The following is a 21948-nucleotide window of genomic DNA, read 5'->3' as shown; positions in this document are numbered from 1 at the left end:
ATGGGATAACAGAAGGGCAGTGTTTATAGAGGGAGATAGCTGGGGGAGGGGGCAGTGCATTGGGAAGAGGTAACTACAGGAAGGAAGTGGGAAGAGAGCTGTTACACTGTGTAGAACTGCAGTCAAGGTTGTGAAACAAAATGTGCATGAACTACTATATGGAAAATGAATTTGCTCTGTAAACTTTCACCCAAATAACAATAAAAGTTTAAAAAACAAAACAAAACAAAAAACTATGGATCACGACAGAAAAACAAATAATTATTTAAAAAAAAAAAAAAAAAAAGGAAAAAAAGAAAAGAAAAGAGAACGGGAATGGGACACTTCTGACCAAATGGTGGAATACACAGACAAGCTACACAGACCCTCTGCAACAAAGAAACAAGAAACAAATTGAAACAGATACAGAAGATAATCCTGGAACCCTGAGTTTTGAAGGGAAGGATAAAGAAGTGGATTAAATACCAGCTGGAAGAATCTGAATGAAAGCAGTCAACAAGGAGACAAACAGAACTTAGGGTTGTTGACTGTCCTGATGGCTTGGCCAATATTTATAAGGGGCATTCTGATCAGGGCAGAAACCTAATGTTCTGGTTACCTAATGCCGCTCTGACGAGAAATACACCACAAACGTGACGACCTTAACAAACAGGAGTTTATTTTTACAATTTGGAGGCTTTAAGTCCAAGTTCAAAGTGCCAGGCTCTAGGGGATGGGTGAAAGCCCCTCAACCTTGGGGTCCAACTCTGCCTCCTGCTCCCAGACCACTAGAGCTAGAGGCATTTCTTCACTCAGACAGCGCTGGCTGCTGAGGCTGAGAAGCCCCAAGGTTGACAAGTAAAAAAGCACAGTCCCGATGCTACCAATCCACACAGCAGGCCATTAACTTAAGTCCACTGTAAGTCCCAAGGTTGGCAGAGCACAGCAGGCTGCTGAGCAATGGCACGGCTACATGTAGGGTCCGAGCGTGCCAAAAGCTAGAGACCATTCCCAAAGATGCTACTTATATACGGGAAGCAGACCACATACCCAAAGGCAGCTACTCAGCTGCTTGTGGTAGATTCCACCATGGAATTGACAGTCTCATCATGGGGAATAACTACCCCCAGCTGCCCAGGCACTCAACCAGGCCCAGCCAAGTTGACACACAAACATAACTACCACACCTGAGAATCAACTCTGCTTGCCAAAGACTTCATGGGCAACTTCATTGCAGGCTGACGACTAGAAAGGGAACAGTGAATAAGGAGACAAACAGTTGTAAACTGGTGGCTATCCTGAAGACACAACCCTTTTGAGTATTTGCAAGTAGCATTCTGATCTGGGCAGCAACCTAAGGGTAGGCTTCACTTGCCATGGAAAGCACAGGCAAGCACGGTGGTGTGATATTCCCCCTGTTACCTTTATACTCCACACTCTGTTGGTGAATGGAAGTGTGACCATCCCCCAACTCCACCCACTCCACATTCTGTCCTGATCTGGGCACCCTGAAAGAACCTGGATGTCCTGCTACCCCAACCCCCAGTTTTGTTTTTGTTTGTTAGATTTTAAGTCATTCTTTGTTCTTTCCTATCTTCCTTTTTTAATTTTTTTTTTCTCTTTCCTTTCCCTGTTTCTTCAGTTTGTTTTCTTTCTCTTCCTTTTACTGGTTCCCTTCTTTTTTCTTTCTTTTCTTCTTTTGGTTCTTCCCAGCTCTTGTTTTTATTCTTGCATTTTATTTCATCTTTATTATTCTCTTGCTCTTTTATACTCTGGCCCCCATCCCTGGGTATATTGAAGTTGTTCTTCTCTTTGTTTTTCTTTCTTTAAAATTATTTTTCTTTTCATTTATTGCTTTTTCTTTTTCTTTCTTTTTTCTTTTTTTAATGTGATTGCTTCTGTCTGTTTAGGCAGTTTTTTCTTTCTTTTGTTTTGTTTTATTGTTTAACCATGTTGGAGACAGCAACCATGCCCACACAACACAGCCCTACTTGTACCTCCTGCAGCCCCACCCACTAGGTAAGGGCCACCACTTGCTTCTGCACATACTGATCAACAATAGATAGCAGCCAATAGCAGCCCAACTTACCGTCAATTGCTTTCATGAACAACTAACAGAGATCTGTGCACACACTTTCATTGTCTATCACACCCATCAGGAGACAGGCAGTGACTGCCTAAGTGCTGGCAACTAGTGAAAAGAGGAACACAATAGCCCTGCTCACTCAGATATCAAAACAAAATAAAAATAAGAAGACTTCTGGGCAAATCACATCAACATACAGTCACCAATTAAATACAAATACAATTACATCACAATATCCTAGAGACAACTGACCATCCCAGTCTACACAAAGAAGCAAGATAAAATAGTAACAAGAGACCAGGATACGGACCCAGAAAATCTCCCTAAGGAAGAAGTGGCATTGGCACTCCCTGATAAGGGATTCAAAAGAATTATCTTTAGGTACCTTCAACAGGTTGAGAGACATATCAGAGAAAACACTGACAAAAGTAAGGAAAACACACATTAAACTCTAGAACAATTTGGGAAAATGATACAAGAACAAACAGATAAAATAAATGAAAAATTAGAAATGATACAAAATCAACAAATAGAAGTCCAGAAGATTAGTACTAAGATTTCTTAAACAGATAACATGTTGAATAGGCAAAGGAGTAGAATTGAATCAATGGAAGACAGAATTAGTGAGATTGAAGACAAATATCTCAATAGTACTTTGAAAAGGGATCAGTCAGAAAAAAAGATGAAAACAAAATAAAGAAAGGCTGAAATTCATGTAGGATACCATCAAGAAAAATAACTTATAAGTGATCAGAATTCCACAACAGGAAGAGACAAATAAAACCACAGAGAACACTGTCAAAGATTTGTTGATGAAAGATGAGAATATATCCATTCAAGTTCAGTGAACCCCAAACAGGATAGACCCCAAAAGAAAATTACCAAGACATATCATCAAACTCACCCAAACTAAAGACAAATAATCCTGAAAGCAGCATGGGGGGAAAATTACCTACAAAAGGGCATCCAGAAGCTCAGATTTATTGGCAGACACCATGCAGGTGAGAATGCAGTAGGATGATATATATAAAACTCTGAAAGGAAAAAATTGCCAACCAAGTATTATATACCCAGCAAAAGTGTCCCTCAGATATGATGATGAAATTAAGACATTTCTAGATAAATAGAAATTAAGGAAATTTGTTAGAACCAGACCAACTTTCCAAGAGATCCTAAAGGAAGTCCTTTGGTCAGAGAACCAACAAAAGCAGACAACAATTAATGATTAATATACATGATGACATAATCCAGAAACCAACCCAAAGTAAAATAAGCTTACAAGAATATAAACAGAACACCAGAGAGATCAACTGATAAATGAGGACAACTACAAACCAAAAAGAGAGAATAAATAGTGTAGCTACAGAACTTCTACATGGAGAGGAAGTCAAGACAATTGTGAGATACAACAGACTGTTCTAAACTTGGGAAGAAAATAATAAACCACAGGGTAACCTCAAAGAAAAATAATAAAACTTCTATCAAAACAACAAAGAGAGGCACAAATATTTAGCAAATATTAAAAGAATGGCAATGAAGGAAATGTAGCAAAATTCATAAACAAAATGAGCTCAACACAGAAAATTATATGGAACAAAGAAATCAATAACACCACACACACACACACACACACAAAATAACAAAATGATAGCAATAAGTTCATACTTGCCAATGATTCCACTGAATGGAAATGGATTAAATGTACCACTTAAGTGATGGAGGGTTGGAGACTGAATAAGAAAATATGACCCATCAATATGCTGTCTCCAAGAGACTCCCCTTAGAAACAAAGACAAAAATAGATTAAAAATCAAAGATTGGAAAAAGATATATGAAGCAAATGGCAATCAAAAAAGAGCAGAAGTGGCGATACTAATTTCTGATAAAATAGACTTTAAGACAAAAACCATCATAAGAGACAAGGACAAACTCACAAGGAAGGATATTATATAATGGTTAAAATATCATTTGAACAAAAGGGCATAACAATAAATATCTACACACTCATGAAAGAGCCCCAAAATACAAAAGTCAAACTTTAACAGAATTGAAGACAAATAATTGTAGGAGACTTTAATACACCACTTGCAATGAAAAGATATAACAACTAGAAAGAAACTCAACAAAGACATAGAAGAAGTAAACAATACAATCAATCAACTTGACCTTGTAGATATCTACAGAGCAATTCAACCAATAACACAATATACGTTCCAGAGCAGATGGAACATTCTCCAGGATAGATTTTATGTTAGCTACAGTTGTTATTGTTGTTGTTAGTTGCCATCGAGTCAGACCCGACTCATAGCAACCCCTCCTTGGGTTTCCAAGGCAGTATTACTATGGAAGTAGATTGCCCAATCTACCTTCTGAGGAGTGGCTGGTGGGTTTGAACCACCAGCCTTCTGGTTAGCAGTCAAGTGCTTTAGGCAGTATGCTACCAGAGCTCCTTAGACCACAGAGCAAGCGTGGTGTAGTAAATTACATGGTGTGGCTTTTCTACCCTTAAGTCTTTGTGAACTCCTCGGAAGGAAGATGACCAAATGGTGATGGGGCTGTAAAATGATCCAACTACTGTGGAAAACTGTATGTTGCTTCCTTACAAAGTTGGAAATAGAAATACCATTTGATCCATCAATCCTATTATTATGTATATGTCCTAAAGAATTGAGAGCTAGGACATAGTTATGTTCATCACAGTACTACTCACAATAGCAAAGAGATAGAAACCACCTTAAGTGCTGATCAGTGGAGAGATGTATAACTGAATAATAGTCCATACACACAATGGAATACTGTGCAACACTAGAGAATAATGTAGAATCTGTGAAACATCTCATTGCATGGATGAACATGGAGGACATTATGCTGAGTGAAATAAGTCAGTCACTGATGGACAAATACTATATTAGTTCACTATTGTAAAAAGTCAGGGAAATGTTTACATATGGAAGATAACTTTATTTTTTGGTTACCAGGGGTCAGAGGGAATGAGGAAAAATTGATACATAGGTAAGAGGCAAGTATTGGATTGAGTAAAAGGAAAGGCTATATACCAAAAACAAGTGAGCAGCACAGTAACACTAAGGAAAAGGAAGACAGAGAGAGGTTCACAGGAGGTACAGACTACAAAGATAAATTCTTTCCCATAACAGTACTACATTATAAGTAATACCTAGCATTAGGTACCACCACCAATGTATTGGTGGATAGATAGGGAGACAAGTTGAATGATCAGGTATGTGTAGGCAAAAGAGAATATACCCATTAGGTGATATTGTACATATGTATTTGTATGTGCAATCAGAATGTCCATATATATAATAGAGCTAACAGGGGGCAAAGTTATGATAACTTCTTAGCCACAGCCACCCACCCTGAGGAAGTGAGTTGTTGGGCACATGAGTTTAGGACTATGGTTACAGGGGACATCAAACTCAGTTGGCATAACATACTACACAAAAACATTGTTCTACATCCTACTTCGATGAGTAGTGACTGAGTTGTTAAAGGCTTGCTAGTCAGAAGGCTGGCGGTTCATACCCACCAGCCACTTCTTGGAAGGAAGATGGGGCAATCTACTTCCGTAGTGATACTGCCTTGGAAACCCAAGGAGGGGGTCTCTATGAGTCAGGTCCGACTTGACGGCACATAACAACAACAACAGCAACAGCCATCTAGGATGCAACAATTGGTCTCTCCTCTACTGGAGCAAAGAAGAGTGAAGAAAATCGAAGACACATGGAAACAATTAGTCTAAGGGATTAGTAGAGTATGCGAACCACAGCTTACGTGTCCTTGAGACCAAAAGAACTAGATGGTTCTTGGCTACCACTGTCAACCACTCAGAAAAGGATCAAAATAGGAAATCCAGGATAGAGTGGGAGAAAAATGTGAACCAAAACTCAATATCATAAAAAAAAAGACCAGGTTTATTGGTCTGATACAGACTGGTAAAATGCCCAAGACTGTGGCCCCCAGTTACCCTTCAGGCCTGGAATTGAACTGACTGCTGTGGCTTCCAGCCAAACAATAGATAGGTGTATAAGGTGAACATTTACACCAGGTAGGTACACTCCTTAGAAATGATCAACCAGGGGGATCACAGGGGCAGTATTTGTACAGGGAGAGACCTCAGAGGGCAGGAATACATAGGAGAGAAGGACACAGGGAAAAGGTAACCACAGGGAGGAGGTGGGAAGAGAGTTCTTACATTATATGGATTGCAATAAATGTCATGAAACAAAATATGTATGAATTGTTGCATGGAAAATGAATTTGCTCTGTAAACTTTCATGCCAATTACACACAAAAAAAGAATAAATGGGCATGTATTACTTTCCTACTTTTTCTGTAATAAATTTGCTACTGTAATAAAGTATCATAAATTCAGTGGCTCAAAACAACGCAAATGTATTTTCCTACAGCTCTAAAGATCAGAAATATAAAATCAGTTTTCACTGGACAAAGGTCTGGTGGCATTGTGCCTAAGCCATTTGACTGCTAACCAGAACCACTCCTCAGAAGGAAGATCGGGTAATCTACTTCCATCGTGATATTGCCTCAGAAACCCAAGGAGGGGTCTCTATGAGTTGGATCCGACTCGATGGCAGTGAGTTTGGTTTGGTTTTTTGGACAAAGTTCAGGCATCAGTAGTGCTGGCTCCTTCTGGATGCTCTGGGGAGATTTTGTTTCCTTGCCTGGTCCAGCTTTTAGAGGCACCTGCTTTCCTTGGCTCATTTCTTTTCCTCCATCTTCAAAGCCACCAGCACAGCATGTTCTCTCCTCTGTGACCACTGCTTCTTTCTGACTTTGCATATTCTCTGACCCTCTTGCCTCTCTCTTATAATGCCCTTCATGATAACATTGGAGCTATCTGATAATCAAGTATAATATCCTCAAAATCCAAAAAGTTAATAACATCTGCTTAGTATCTTTTCTATAAACCAAACTCCTTGCTGTAAGTCTATTCCACCTCATAGAGACCCTATAGGACAGAGTAGTAGTGTCCCATAGAGTTTTCAAGGCTGTAATCTTTACAGAAACAAACTGCCGCATCTTTCTCCCACAGAGTGGCTGTTGTTGTTGTTATGTGCCATGGAGTCAGATGTGACTCATAGCAACCCCTTCTTGGGTTTCTGAGGCAGTATCACTATGGAAGTAGATTTCCCAGCCTTCCTTCCGAGGAGTGGCTTGTAGGTTTGAACCACCAGCCATCTGGTTAGCAGTCAAGTGCCTTAGACACTACACTACCAGAATTCCTACAGAGTGGCTAGTGGTTGCCAAACACCATCCTTTTGGTTATCAGCCAAGAGCTTAACCACTGAACCACCAGAGCTCTTTCCCTTTTCTTTATTAAGGCAACATATTCACAAGTTCTAGGGTTTAGGATGTGGACATCTCTGAAAGTCATTATTCAGCCTACCACATAAGGGTAAAAACAGGCACCATTTTAGTATGTAGAAGTAGTATTAACTCAGGATTGAAGAGATGATTAGAAATAAAGATAGAGGTAGTTGAAAAGCCTGGTATTGTTATAATGATAGAGACATAGACCAGTGGAACAGAATTGGGAATCCAGCAATAGATCCATCTACACATGGAAAACAGATCTTTGACAAAGGGCTGAAATCCATTCAATGGGAATAAAAGAGTCTTTGTAACAATTGGTGATTGCAAAACTGGGTATCCATTTGCAGAAAAATGAAGCAAGATCCATACCGCACACCATACACAAAAACTAACTCAGGATGGATCAAAGACCTAAATGTAAAATCCAAAACTTTAAAGTTCATCAAAAATAAAATAGGAGCAAACTTAGGGAGCCTAATTTGTGGCATAAATAGATGCAAAATACACAAACATATTGTTGGTTACCAGGGATGGAGGGGAGGGGAAAAACAGATAAAATTTTAATGGTATTTGGCTTGAGGACCTGGGAACACCCAAATCTACTTCTTATCCCCCACTTCTGCCTTCTACCTAGATCTGAACATAAGTGGAAAAAAATAGAAAAATTGAGCATGAAAGCATTGTTTTAGCACTAGATAGGCCTGTGCCTAGTTAGCTGAGGAGCCCTGATGGCACAGAGGTTAAGCGCTCAGCTGCTAACTGAAAGGCCAGCAGTTCAAACTTACCAGCCATTCCATGGGAGAAAGATGTGGCAGTCTGATTCTGTAAAGATTACAGCACTGGAGTCCCTATAGGGCAGTTCTACTCTGTCCCTTAGGGTTGTCAGTATAATTTGACTCTTCAGATTAATGGTTCCCCTTCCTGGAATGGGCAGATTGTGGATTTCTTTCCATCTTCTCCCTTGTTTCACCTTGTTGGCAGAGCATAAATAAAAGCAAGAGGCCATAATTGCATTATGGTTTTCAGGTATGGGACTCTACATTAAAAGGAATTTTGACAGACTGAAGGATCCAGAGGGTGATGATGGTATCAGGAGGAATGGGTGATGGAATTAGAGAAGTTAACCTCAAAAGAAAATGGGGAGATATGAGAATTGTTGTATGAAAGGAGAACTGAATTAATGTTTTTCTGATAGCCGTAGAACACTCAATTATTTACTGTGTCCCCATTGCATCACAGGAAGCTCATCATATGATCTTGAGGTTATTTCCATGTCACAGAACAGGAAACTGAAGCACAGAGATTAAGTAACTTGCCTTAGGTCATACAGCTAGCGAGGATGCTGCTGACATTGGAACTCAAGTCTGTTTTTTTCACATGCCATTCTCTTTCAATTGGATTAATACCTACTCCTCAGATTATGTTGTTGTTGCTGCTGTTGTGTGCCATCGAGTATGAGAAAATGATTGTCTTAATTTTCATTTACTCAAGTGCTGGAAGCCCAGGTAACTTGCAGCACCTGCTACAGGCTGATGCTAATGATATTGGTATAATACCCTACGTCTTCTGAAGAAGTCAAAGGGAAAGTTGTTTTTCCTAGGGACCTTTCTTTCTAAATTCGTTCCATAGGATCATGTACCATTGTGTTTTGTGGCAACCATGTGGACTCTGAATAAATCAATAAACATTTTTATTTCTAGTATACAGGCAATGCGACTTCAAGTTTCCATGAAGAAAACCTTATCTGCAGCACACTGGATCTTTACATTGCTGGAACAGAGACAACTTCTACTATGCTGCGCTGGGCTCTTCTTTACGTGGCCATCTACCCAGAAATCCAAGGTGAGCATGTGGTTGAATGTGCCTGGACCAGGACAGATGAATAGCTCCTGGAACATACTGCCCAGAGTTAGGGACAGAAGATAACATGGTAGAATGAAAAGACAGGTGGAGCAGTCCATGAGGGAGACTCAAGAACCAGCACATCCTTTAATTTTTCTTTCAGGGATTGTGATAGGTCCTGGTAAGGCAAATATAACACTGTCTGTTCCCTCAAGGACCTGAAAATCTAGTGGGCAAAACAATAAAGTCAATTGACACTGTGTTAAATTTCAGAAGAGAGTGACATTCTTGTATGAAAATATGATCTTTTAAGTAATGACTTAGTATCACTGTCTGGATAATGTCCACACATCTCAGTCTGGTATATAATATCCTGTGATGTGCCCTTTTCTGCCACCTTCAAACCCACCTACTCTACATGCTGGCCTCACTAAATCACAGGACATTTTTCCATTGCATCTCCCTTGTTATGACTGTGTTCATTTCCATGTGTTGTTCCCTCTACCAAGAATGCACTTCTTCAATTTTCCTACATGGCAAACTATGACCTGTTCTTGAAGAATCTGATCAGATACTGCCTCCTTATGCTGTTTCCCACTCTTCAAGAAATTACTAACATTTCTTTCTTTACAAAGAGCCTGTTTGAGGTGGTAAACATCACTTCTAATATTCTCTAGGCCAGAACTTAGTCACATGATCACATAGTTGCAAAGTCATCTGGGAAATGTAGTTTTTAGCTGGGCAACCGATGAAATCTTTATTACTATAGAAAAAGAGGAGAGAGGAGATATTAGGGGGTAGCTAGCAATTTCTGTCATTTATTGTGTGCTCAGCTAAATCAGTTCATGCAATTTTGACATGAATGTAGATATATCCCCACTAGTCAGGTGTGAAATCTAAGCGCTCAGCTGCTACTTCAATGGCCAGCAGTTCAAACCTGCCAGCCCTTCCATGGAAAAAAGATGTGGCAGTCTGATTTTGTAAAGATTACAAAAATTAATTAATTAATTTACACCATTACAGTTTAAGAACAAGAGTGTGATCCACATTTGTCTCACACCAGAGCCCACTTTCCACTCTCATATACCTCCTTGAGAAACTAGAGTCTGTAGAGCCTGTGTTAATCTCGATAGCCACAGCAGTGAACTCAAACATACCAGTGATCATGAACATGGCACAGGACCTGGCAATATTTCCTTCTGTTGTACATAAAGTTTCCATGAATTGGAACCAATTCAGTGACAACTAACAACAACAACACTATAATCTTAGCTATTTTGACCTTGGTTATTCCATTACTTAGCCTTAGTAAGCTCAGAGAAAGTTAAGGAGTTGAAATTTTTCTTAATAAGCTACTTAAAGATTAACAACTTTTTTTTTTTTTTTTTTTTTTTTAAGCCTGCTCACTAATTGAGACACAACAGGTGAGACCTTGAAAACCACCTCTGTATCTTTGGAAGACAACATAGTATTTGAAAAATAATAGATTGTTCTTTTCTCTTCCAGAGAAAGTACAAGCAGAGATCGACAGAGTAATTGGCCAATCACAGCAGCCCCGCACCACTGACCGAGAGCACATGCCCTACACCAATGCCATCATCCATGAGGTGCAGAGAAGGGGCAACATCCTCCCCCTGAATCTGCCCAGGGAAGTGACGTTTGATACCACTGTGGCTGGATACTACCTGCCAAAGGTAATCAGCGCCTCTCAGCCTCAGATCTTCAAGTCCGCCTTTTTATATAGTAGGAATCTGAACTTAAAAACAAGACATACTTGTATCCCAAGGAATCATTCAGATGAGGAGAGATATATTATACCTGAAATAATAGTGTTTTTTTTTTTTTCTCCAAGTATGAGCTTTAGAACATTACTGGAACTAGGTTTTAATAAGTATTGGGGGAGAAATGGGGCATTGTGTGGTCAAATGCATTTAGGAAAGGCTTTTCTTTGCTGTGGGACTTCTCAAGAGTTTTTACTATACTAAGTTTCATTTTCACCTTCCATGTGGGAGACCTGGATTCAATTTCCAACCAGTGCTCCTCAGTGTAGCCACTTCCTGTCACTGGTGGTTTAAGTGTTGCTGTGATGCTGAATAGGTTTTACAGAGCTTTCATACTTAGGAAGATGGAGTAGGGAAAATGACTTGGTGACCCACTTCTGAAAATCCTCCAGTGAAAACATTATGGATTACAACAGACTGATCCCATTGTATGTGGTTTTCCCGTCAGCTGGGGGCAATTCAATGGCTGGCAGGTAACAATAACAATGTTCATTGGCAAACTTTGTTGAGATTCGGCAGGCAGTAGTTCTCAGTCACATTTTGCCTCAGAAACCTTTTCCTTCTCTTGGTAGAACATCTTACAGGACTAGGCACTTACTGCATATAATGCATATAATCCTGGGGTTATGGAATGTTAAAATTGTGAAGACACATTTGAGAGTAACTGAGATAATATCAGTTACTGTTGTTTTTCTTAATAAGTCATTTAAAGATTAACAACTTTTTTTTTTTTTTTTAACCTGCTCACTAATTGAGACATAATAGGTGAGACCTTGAAGGCCACCTCTGCATCTTTGGAAGACAGCACAACATTTTAAAAATAATAGAACTTTCTCTTCTCTTCCAGAGAAAGTACAAGCTACTGTTTCTACCATAATGTCCCCACAGGTATCTTTCACTTATAAGCCCAGTGATAGGGAACTTACTAACACAAAAAGAAAATCAATCTAGATGTGTGCAACATTACTTATTGAAGAGTGAGAAAGGAGCCAATACTTATTAAGCAATGAACATGTGCCATTAACCACTGAAGTTCTTTGAAAATGCTCACTCAGTCCTCAGAATAACTCTGTTATAACCATCTTTCAGATTGGGAAGTCAAGACTCAGAGAAATTAAGTAGCTTACCTAAGATCGCTCAGCTGCTAAGTGACAAAGTTAGATCCAAAATCAGATCTGTTCTGATTCCAAAACTCATAGTCTTTTTTGTGCTGTGCCATGGTACCTCTATAGGAGTTGTTTCACTTTCCTCAGTGATTGCTGTTGTTAACTGCCTTAGGATCAGCTCCAGACTCATGGATCAGCCCCAGACTCATGGTGAGCCCATGCACAGGGGGCAAAACACTGCCCAGCCCAGTGCCATCCCCATGATCAACTGTGGATCAGATCATTGTGATTCATAGGGTTTTGAATGGCTGACTTTTGAAAGTAGATTACTGTTGAATTCACCGGCTCTAGCAGAGGAATTCTGATCTTACTCTCCCCACCACTCTTGGGATCTTTGCATACATCTCTCCACTGCCCTTTAGTGTCCTCTCTTTAGACTGCACATTCTCACATATCTTCATTTGTTTTCTCACCATGTGGGTCAGTCTGTGGGGGTCCATTCCAACTTGTCTATGTTCCTCTGAGTGTGTTATACCTCCAAAAAATCTCAAAAGGCAGCACCAGAGGAGCTTGGCTTACTCCTTCGTCACCTTCTGGCTGCTCCTCCATCACCCCTTGGACACTGTCACTGCAGAGCCTGGGACAGCAGCTGTTCATGCAGTGATTTCCTTACTGATTAGTTATCTTGTGGTGAAGATTGATGTCTAAAATTCAGGTGCCGCTTGCATTTTCCTACCAACTCATGGAACTCCAAAGAACCAGCCCATCTCAAGAGGCTTATTTTTAAAATCAGCTTTAACAACCAGCCTGGGAACTGTTGTTGTTGTTGTTATTGTTATGTGCCGTCGAGTCAGCCCTGACTCATAGCGACCCCTCCTTGGGTTTCTGAGGCAGTATCACTACGGAAGTAGGATTGCCCAACCTTCCTTCCGAGGAGCGGCTGATGGGTTTGAACCGCCAGCCATCTGGTGAGCAGTCAAGTGCCTTAGCCCCTATGCTACCAGAGCTCCCACTAAGAGTTCGAATTGACTGTCTCATATGGAGACTGACAGCCAGCGTGTCCGACAGACCTGGTTCAAATCACGGCTCTTCCACCTTTTGCTTTGTATCCGTGGGCATGTTACGTAACCTCTCAGAACTTTAATTTCTTCATCTGTTAACTGCATATTAAACCTGTCTGCCAAGATCCATGTAGAAGTAGAATGAAGTTGTTTCCGTAGATCACTTACCTACTGTTTATTGTGGAAAGTAGCTTCAAAATAGCAATTAAAACCCACTGACGTCAAGTCAGATTTTAATCATAGCGACCCCTCCTTGGGTTTCCAAGGCAGTATCACTATGGAAGTAGATTGCCCAACCTTCCTTCCAAGGAGTGGCTGGTGGGTTTGCACAGCCAGGCTTCTCGTTAGCAGTTACATGCCTTAGGCACTATGCAGTACTCATTAAGCACCTAACTGCTCACCTGGAAGGACAACCCTGAGTAAGAAAGCAATCATGCAAATGATTAAGCTCAATAATTACAAACCATAAAATCTTACAGGATGCTATAAAATACAAATTAGCTGGAACAGAAGTAGTCAGAGACAGGAAGTCGTGTTTGAATCAAGAATTAAAGAATGATTAAGGGTAGCTTGGTGACAAAGTGGGAAATAAGAGCACTTCAGGCAGATGGAATGGCCTTCATATAAAACTTTGCAATGAGTGGGAACATGGCGAGTTTGAGAATTTGAAAGAAGACCACTGAAGTGGGAAGGCAGGCAGGAGGAGGACAGTGGTCTTGACAAGGTCGTGATGTGTCTTTAACCTAAGGCTAATGCAAAGACACTGAAGGGTTTTAAGTGCAAGGTAAGTGGGTGATTGAGTGTGGTATGATAAATCATTTTTGATACTTTCTCTGCTTTCATAATTCAGCGCAGATTAAAAGGGCAAGAGTGGGTGTGGGACATACTTACTATTAGATGCCATCGAGTTGGCCCTCTACTGATGGAGACGCCATGCACTATAGGATTGGACCTTTGTGATCCATAGGGTTTTCCTTGGCTGACTTGGGGACGTAGATTACCAGGCCTTTCTTCATAGTCTGTCTTAGTCTGAAAGCTCTGTTAAAACCTATTTAACACTGATAGGTGGTAGCTGTGCTTGAGGTGCATTGGCTGGGAATTGAACCTGGATCTTCTTCATGGAAGATGAGAATTCTACCACTGAACCCCCACTGCCCTGGGGATTTAGTTAGGATGCTATTGTAGGAGTATAAGCAAGCAAACTAGTAGACTGTGCTAGGGTGATGGAAATGCACATGGAATCAAGGTGACAGAATGAAGAGAAGTTCAGGAAATGAAATCTGCCATTCTTGCTAATGGATTGGATGAAGATAGAGTACAAGGAAGGAATGCATTAAGGACAACTCCTAGGTTTCTTGCTTAAGTAACCGGATGCATACAAGTGCCTTTCCTGGGCTACCGGATTCTATTATTAAACTTCCTGTGTGTGTGGGTGCCATGCTAGACACAGGAGGAAAGAAAATAGGAGAAACAGAGATGACTCAGACACCATTTACCTTTGAGGAGATGCCCCAGTTGTCCCCTCACTGAGCAGCTGGGTTGATTTTGGTCCATTGCTATCTGGCCAGCTGCTCCATTATTACTTCCTGCTGCATACATGTCCCCTCCCAAGTCCTGCACTGACCTGTCCATCTGTTGTTGTTGTTGTTATGTGCCGTCGAGTCGGCCCCGACTCATAGCGACCCCTCCTTGGGTTTCCGAGGCAGTATCACTACGGAAGTAGGATTGCCCAACCTTCCTTCCGAGGAGTGGCTGGTGGGTTTGAACCGTCAGCCGTCTGGTTAGCAGGCAAGTGTCTTAGCCACTATGCTACCAGAGCTCCTGACCTGTCCATCTAGAGAAGATATATTCCACAGTCAATAGTAGGGAAAATTCCCTGGTTAAATTCCAAGCAGGCAATTCTGATCCATCACTGTGAACTGTCCCATGAGAAAGAGCAGAATCCTGGGGGACTGGGCTCAGGAAACCATGGGCTTAGGTGTGGTCAAGGAGCCAGGGACTGTCACCTTCTGTGTATGTGTGTTGTGTGGGTCAAGCCTTACCTGAATCTTTGCTGCCTTCTCTAGGGGACCATGGTCCTGATCAACCTGACTGCACTGCACAGTGACCCCACAGAGTGGGCCACCCCTGACACATTCAATCCGGAGCATTTTCTGGAGAATGGACAGTTTAAGAAAAGGGAAGCCTTTCTGCCTTTTTCAATAGGTGAGTTGTAATAAATAGGAGTTTGAAGATCCAGAGTCCCTCTGTCAGCCTTCCCTACTGTCCTCCCAGTAGTCTTTGGCTTCAGTTGAAATGTCTCCATGTGGCACCACCCAGCATGACTCCATCTTGCTAAGTGACAAAGTGAAAATACCCTGAGCTGGGCATTACATTAAACTGCCCCTTAACTTCCTGAGCCCATTTATGAATGCTTTTCCATGTATTATCTAATTTTATTTCCTCAATAGGCCTTGATAGCAGAGGATAAAATAGAGACATACACCAAAGTTGTTCAAAGGATATTTAATTGCACAGGAAAATACAGGGTAGCAAGAACAGTATTAACTAAACACACAACAAACCCATTGCTTTTGAGTCAATGCCCACTCATAGCAATCCTGTCAGAAAAGTAGAACTATACTATATGGTTTCTGAGACTGTAATCTTTATCAGAGCACATAGCCATATCTTTCTCCTGCAGAGCTACTGGTGGATTCGAAAGCCACCCCTTCAGTGAGCAGCCAAGGGCTTAAGCACAGTGCCAGCAGGGCTCATCATAGAATTAATTACAGAGCATAAAACCAGTTTTGGAAGCATGCATTGCAGGTGAAACCCTGTAAAGATTGTGAGAAAATATGTCAAAATGTTAAGAAAAGGTTTGTCTGGATCATATGATTACAAACATCTTTGACACCTTGCATTTTTTTATTTATACTTTTTTTTTTCTTGTGAATATATATTACTTAGAGAGAAAATAAGCTGTTAAAAACATATAGAAAAAAGGTGGTGGTAGTGGCTGGCATGGGATGTTGTAGCATAAGTAGGGTGAGGAGGCAGTTCATACAAGGAAGGGGGCAGCAGGAGCTTAGAGCAGGTGTCAGAGCCCAAGTGAAATGAGGAGGGGTCTTCACAGGGTGACCATGGCAGTGATGGGAAATTAGTTATATATGGGGAAGATTAACCCAGTAAGTACATATGTTGAGAATAATGGGAGGTAGATACATCTATAGAATGAACTCTGTTGTGTTGATTTGAAATGAGAGGTTATTGATGTATAGATGGAAGATTTTATACAAATGGAAGATGATGACAGATCAGTTGATAGATCAATTTTGATGTTGGTGTTTATACACAAATTTGTACATCTGTTCACATATGCATACATATTTATTCCCCGTTTGTGTCTACTGAGACAGCCTGAGCACAACAGCACCCAGATATCAGTGAGCCTTCTTAAAGCCCAGATCTTAGTTTCTTGTTATCATTATCCACTAAAAGGAACCATGGCTTCTGGAAAATGACTGATTCCAGGGCTGAGGAGAGGCAAATAGAAGATGAGCCTAGAAGATTTCATTGTGGCAGGAAGTAGGGAAGTAAGTGGCTTAAATGGGCAACTAATGAAAAACCCTAGAGTATCTTGAGTATCAAAATAAATAGTGAGAGTAACAGATTATAACCCTTTGGATAAAAATAGGAATCTGTGAATCCATACTGATATAAATAAATGAGGAGGAGATCAAGCATTTACTAATATGCCAACTAATAAATGTGGAAGGAATGATGAAATTAGAAAATCACCATTGGGCTGCCATCAAAGTAACAAGTAATTCAGCCATGGAACATGTTGTTGTTGTTGTTGTTGTTGTTATGTGCCATCGAGTCAGACCCGACTCATAGTGACCCTTCCTTGGGTTTCTGAGGCAGTATCACTACGGAAGTGGATTGCCCCATCTTCCTTCCGAGAATGAATAGATGCTAAAACTAGTGGATGAAAGTTCAATGAGTAATGTTTTATTTACAGTCTCAAAATATGTATTAAATAGAAAGGGAAAAAAAATAATTTTACAGTGTAGAACCTGTGATCAAAGGCAAATCACCAATAATGGAACAAATCAAAATCCTTATTACCTGATAACATGGAATGATAAAAATAGAACATCACTTTCATGATATTCCTTCCAAAACTATAATCTACAACCTGAATCTAATCATGAGGAAACACATGCCACATTTCACAGAATAACAGATCTACGAAAAAGAGCCCTGGTTGTGCAGTGGCTAAGCACTCGGCTGCTAACTGAAAAGTTGCCAGTTTGAACCTACCCACCCACTCCATTGGACTAAGTCCTGGAAATCTGGTCTCATAAAGATTACAACCAAGAAAACCCTATAGGGCAGTTCTCCTCTTATCACATGGGTTACTATGAGTCAGAATCAAGTTGATGGCAGTCAACATAAGCAATCTTCAAAAGTTTAAAACTCATGAAAATGAAGGAGAGACTAAAGAATAATTCCAGGCTGAAGGAGATTAAAGAGACATGAACAACTAAATGCAACACATGATTCTCAACTAGAACCTTCTCAAATAAAGGATTTCCATTGCGACAAATGGCAAATTCTTGAATGGGATCTGAGCACAGATGGTGGTAATGCAAATATTCTGACTTTGGTGGTGTCTGTGATTATGGTGGAGATTGCCTCATTTGTAAGAAATACATACGAAAGATTTCACAGACAATTTGCTATCACATAATTCAGGAGAAACTAGTTCTTTGTACTGTTCTTGCAAGTCTTCTGTGTATTTGAAATTATTTCAAAATAAGACACATTATGGAAAGTATCATGGTAAAGAGTTTTAATGTACAGGAAGCCATTCTGGTGATACTACCACCCGGACTTCCATAACTGAATGATTTTTGTTTTTAACCCTTTCATAACAGACTTATTTTATGCTTTGAATCTTTTGATGATTCAGTGTGTTTTCAGTAATGGAAGGCATGCTGAAATGTAGGTTAAAAAAAAAAAAACTTTGAAATAATACAGATGGTGATGTGGGACACATTGGTCCCAAGGGTACTCTGTGGCAGCATTCACACAGTTATACATGTCCCCACCAGGCAGTAGCAAATACTACAATTGGAATAGCAGCTTCCCAATTAATCTGAGAGACTGAAAATGTTGGTAGGTAATGTATTTTTTACAGGTCATGAAAGAGATAAAAAGCAGTGTTTTAAATTGTATTATTTTGTGCTTTCAGAATTAAATATATTTTATTAAAACTTTTTGTTGTGATTTGGGTGAATTTTTACAAAGCAGATTTGTTTTACATTCAACAGTTCATACATACATTTTGTTTTGTGATACTGATTACATTCCCTACAATGTTAACAACTCACCTCCCATTTCCTCCTTGTAGTTACCCTTTCTCCCTATCCTTCTTGCCTGTGCATTCAAGCCTCTCTACATTTTTCCTTCTGGAAATGCTGCCCTTCTAATTTCCCATGGTTGATTGTTCTATAAAGTACATCTTCCTAGTGCAGGCATTCAGCTTGTAGACCTGTCTATTGTTAAGCCATGAGAGTGAGATCAATTCTGGCCTGAAAGGTACTTGGGGCATAGTCTCAAGGTTTCACCAGTCTCTGTCAGACCAATAATCCTGGCCTTTTTATGATTTTGAATTTTGTTCCACATTCTTCTTCACACTCTGTCCGGGATCTCTAATTTTTATCCCTTTCTGAGTAGTTGGCATTAGTAGCCAGGCACCATCTAGTTCTTTTGGTCTCAGGATGATAACAGTCTGAGGTTCTCATGGTCCATTAGTCCTTTGGACTAGTTGTTTCCATGAATGTTTGATTTTCTTCCCTCCTCTTTGCTCCATATGAGGAGACCAATGGTTGCCACTTAGATGGCCACTCACAGGCTTTTCAGACCCCAGTCACTACTCACCAGAGTAAGATGTAGAACAATATTTTTGTGTACCATGTTGTACCAATTGAGCTTGGTGTGTCCTGAGACCATGATTCTCACCCTGCAGACCCAGTGACCCATCCCCTCAAGGGGCTTATTTGTGGCTGGGAAGTTATCCCAACTTTGCCTCCTGTTTTCTTTAAACTGCATATGGATATTCTTATAGCACATACAAATACACATGTAGGAATATCATTTGCCAAACCTGTGTATGGTAGTAGGAGCTCTGGTAGTGTAGTGCCTAAGGCATTTGACTGCTAACCAGAAGGCTGGAGGTTCAAACCCACCAGCCACTCCTTGGAAGAAAGGTTGAGCAATCTACTTCCTCAGAAACCCAGAGAGGGGTCACTATGAGTCAGATCCGACTCGAGGACAGTGGGTTTTGGATATGTATGATATTGGGTATATTTCCATTTGCCTATCCATACCTGTCAACCTATGTACCCACCTATAGATTAGTGTTTGCTGTTATTGTTTATACAGTACTGTATATGCAATACTATGTGCCTTTATTGTCTGTGTTTCTTGTGTACCTCTCTGTGTCTTCCTTAATCTTACTGATACTGTACTAGTCACTCACTTTTATTATGTTGCTTTTCCCTTCACCTTTATCTAATCCATTTCTTAATTATCCATCTATTTTTCCTCCCTTCCATCTTCAAAATATACTTTTGATGAAACTGAGAGAAAATAAATTTATTTTTGCCTATCAATTTAATGATGTCATTTTACAGCTAGAATTTTTATTATTATCAAAGTGACATTTAAAAAAAATTATTTTACTGTATAAATTAGTAAATGACCTGCACTATTTGGATTGAGTGTGCAGTCCATACAATATGTAAAAGAAAGTTATCATCACACACACACACACACACACACACACACATACATTTTCACTAATGCCTGGAGAGATTACTTAATTTGCCCCAAATCATGTGCCTACAGAGTGGGAATAGTTGAATTTGGTCTCCATCTTTCTGCTTCCAGTTTTCTACACTTGTATTAGTGGGTTGGCCAGGGCAGTGCCGCATGTGAACTGTGGAGAGAAAGATCAGCTCTGGGCTCAACATTAAAAGCAAAGGCCCTTGTTTGAGAAGGACCTCTGTGTAAGCAGGACCGCTGTGAGAGATAGAAAAGCTGTTGCAGTGGAGAGCACCATCCATCCATGTGAGGGAAATTCCCAATAATTCAGAAGGAAAACATGAGATAGGGAAAGTATTTTGTATTAGTGTTGAGGATGGCTTTGACAAATTACCACAAACTGTGTGGCATAAAACAGCAAAAAGTTATTCTCTCACATTTCTGGAAGCTAGAAGTTCAAAATCAAGATGTAGCAAGATTATTTCCTTCTGGAGGGCTCTGAGGGTGTCTCTTCCGTGCTTCTCTCCTAGCTTCTGGTAATTTTCTGCAATGCTTGGCACTTCACTTTCTGTCTCTGTCATCACATGGTGTTTTTCCTTGTCTATCTTATAAGAACACCAGTCATATTGGACTGAGGTCCTGCCTTTCCAATATGATCTTTTCTTACATAATTACATCTGCAGTGACCCTATTAAAAAAAGAGGTCACATTCTGAGGTTCTGAGCAGGACATAAATTTTGAGGGGACACCATTCACCCAGTAGAGATGCCTTACACATTAGAACCCCAACTCTGATCAGTACTTATTTATACCTTTGGGGAGTTTCCTTTCAAGGACTGCAAAATTTAACACAGAATTTTCCATATTGTTTTGTGGTCTGCTTTTGTTATTATAGGAGCTCTGGTGGTACACTAGTTAAGGCATTTGGCTACTAACCAAAAGATCAGCATTATGAACCCACAAGATGCTCTGTGGGAGAAAGATGGGGCAATCTGCTTCTGTAAAGATTTAGAGCTTAGGAAACCCTATAGGACAGTTCTCTCTATCCTATAGGGTTGCTATGAGTCAAAATTGACTTAATGGCAGTGGATCAGGTTTGGGTTTTTGTTTTTTAAATTTTGTGTTTTGTTGTCTGCTTTTGTTACTATTGTTTGTTAATTTTGGAAGGTTAGGCTGCACATCCACTTTCTAGATCAACTCAAGCCCCCTTATTGTTTGACAACCAGTACCTGTGTTTCCCATTCCTGACCTTTGTAGTCATTTGGGTCTATGATCTGCACTTAACTTTCTGTGCTGTAATTTACACAGGTCACTATCAGGATTAAACAACCCACTGTGAATAAAGCCTTGGGGACAAGCAGGTCTTTCCTCTGCTCAGGCTTGGCAGGATGGGGAAAAGAATTTCAGTCCCTGCTAGGCACCTCCTTCACCAGGGAAGATAATTCAATCTTATGTTTTTGCTTTTCAGGAAAACGGTCTTGCCTTGGAGAACAGTTGGCCAGGGCTGAGCTTTTTATTTTCTTCACGTCCCTTGTACAAAAATTTACCTTCAGGCCCCCAGCCAGTGAGAAGCTGAGCCTGAAGTTCAGAATGGGTGTCACCATTTCCCCTGTCAGCCACCAGATCTGTGCAGTTCCTCGGGCGTGATGGAGCAGAGGAAAAAAGGCAAGAAAAAACACAGAATGTGTTGTATGGACAATGGTGCCTGCTGAAAAGTGAGGAAATAGAATAGAAGTGACTGTGAGAAAAGTTTGCAGGAATAGGATTCTGAAGAAACAGAATCTAAATCCCAGCTCTGCTGTCTCTTCTGATGTAGCCTTAGGCAGATCATTTACCTTCTAAATAATTTCCTTTCATCCAGGATATGAAAAGAGGATAATGACTCCCTCCCTAAAAAGAGTTACTGTAACACTCAAAGGAAATAATGG

General features: G+C 40.3%; 1 protein-coding gene across 1 annotated transcript in view; it reads left to right on the top strand.

Annotated features, from left to right (window-relative positions):
• Positions 1 to 21667, top strand: part of LOC103206451 (cytochrome P450 2J2-like) — a 54056-nt gene extending 32389 nt beyond the window's left edge. The window contains 4 exon segments of the mRNA XM_007951907.1: positions 9118 to 9259; positions 10766 to 10953; positions 15274 to 15412; positions 21489 to 21667. Coding sequence (XP_007950098.1) covers positions 9118 to 9259; positions 10766 to 10953; positions 15274 to 15412; positions 21489 to 21667 — 648 coding nt within the window.
• Positions 21668 to 21948: the final 281 nt, after the last annotated feature.

Source organism: Orycteropus afer, unplaced genomic scaffold (genome assembly GCF_000298275.1).
Source record: "Orycteropus afer afer isolate SDZICR_OR568_19922 unplaced genomic scaffold, OryAfe1.0 scaffold00318, whole genome shotgun sequence".
Classification (NCBI taxonomy): domain Eukaryota; kingdom Metazoa; phylum Chordata; class Mammalia; order Tubulidentata; family Orycteropodidae; genus Orycteropus; species Orycteropus afer.
The sequence above is the reverse complement of the archived record's forward strand: the minus strand, read 5'-3'. Positions and strand labels throughout refer to the sequence as shown.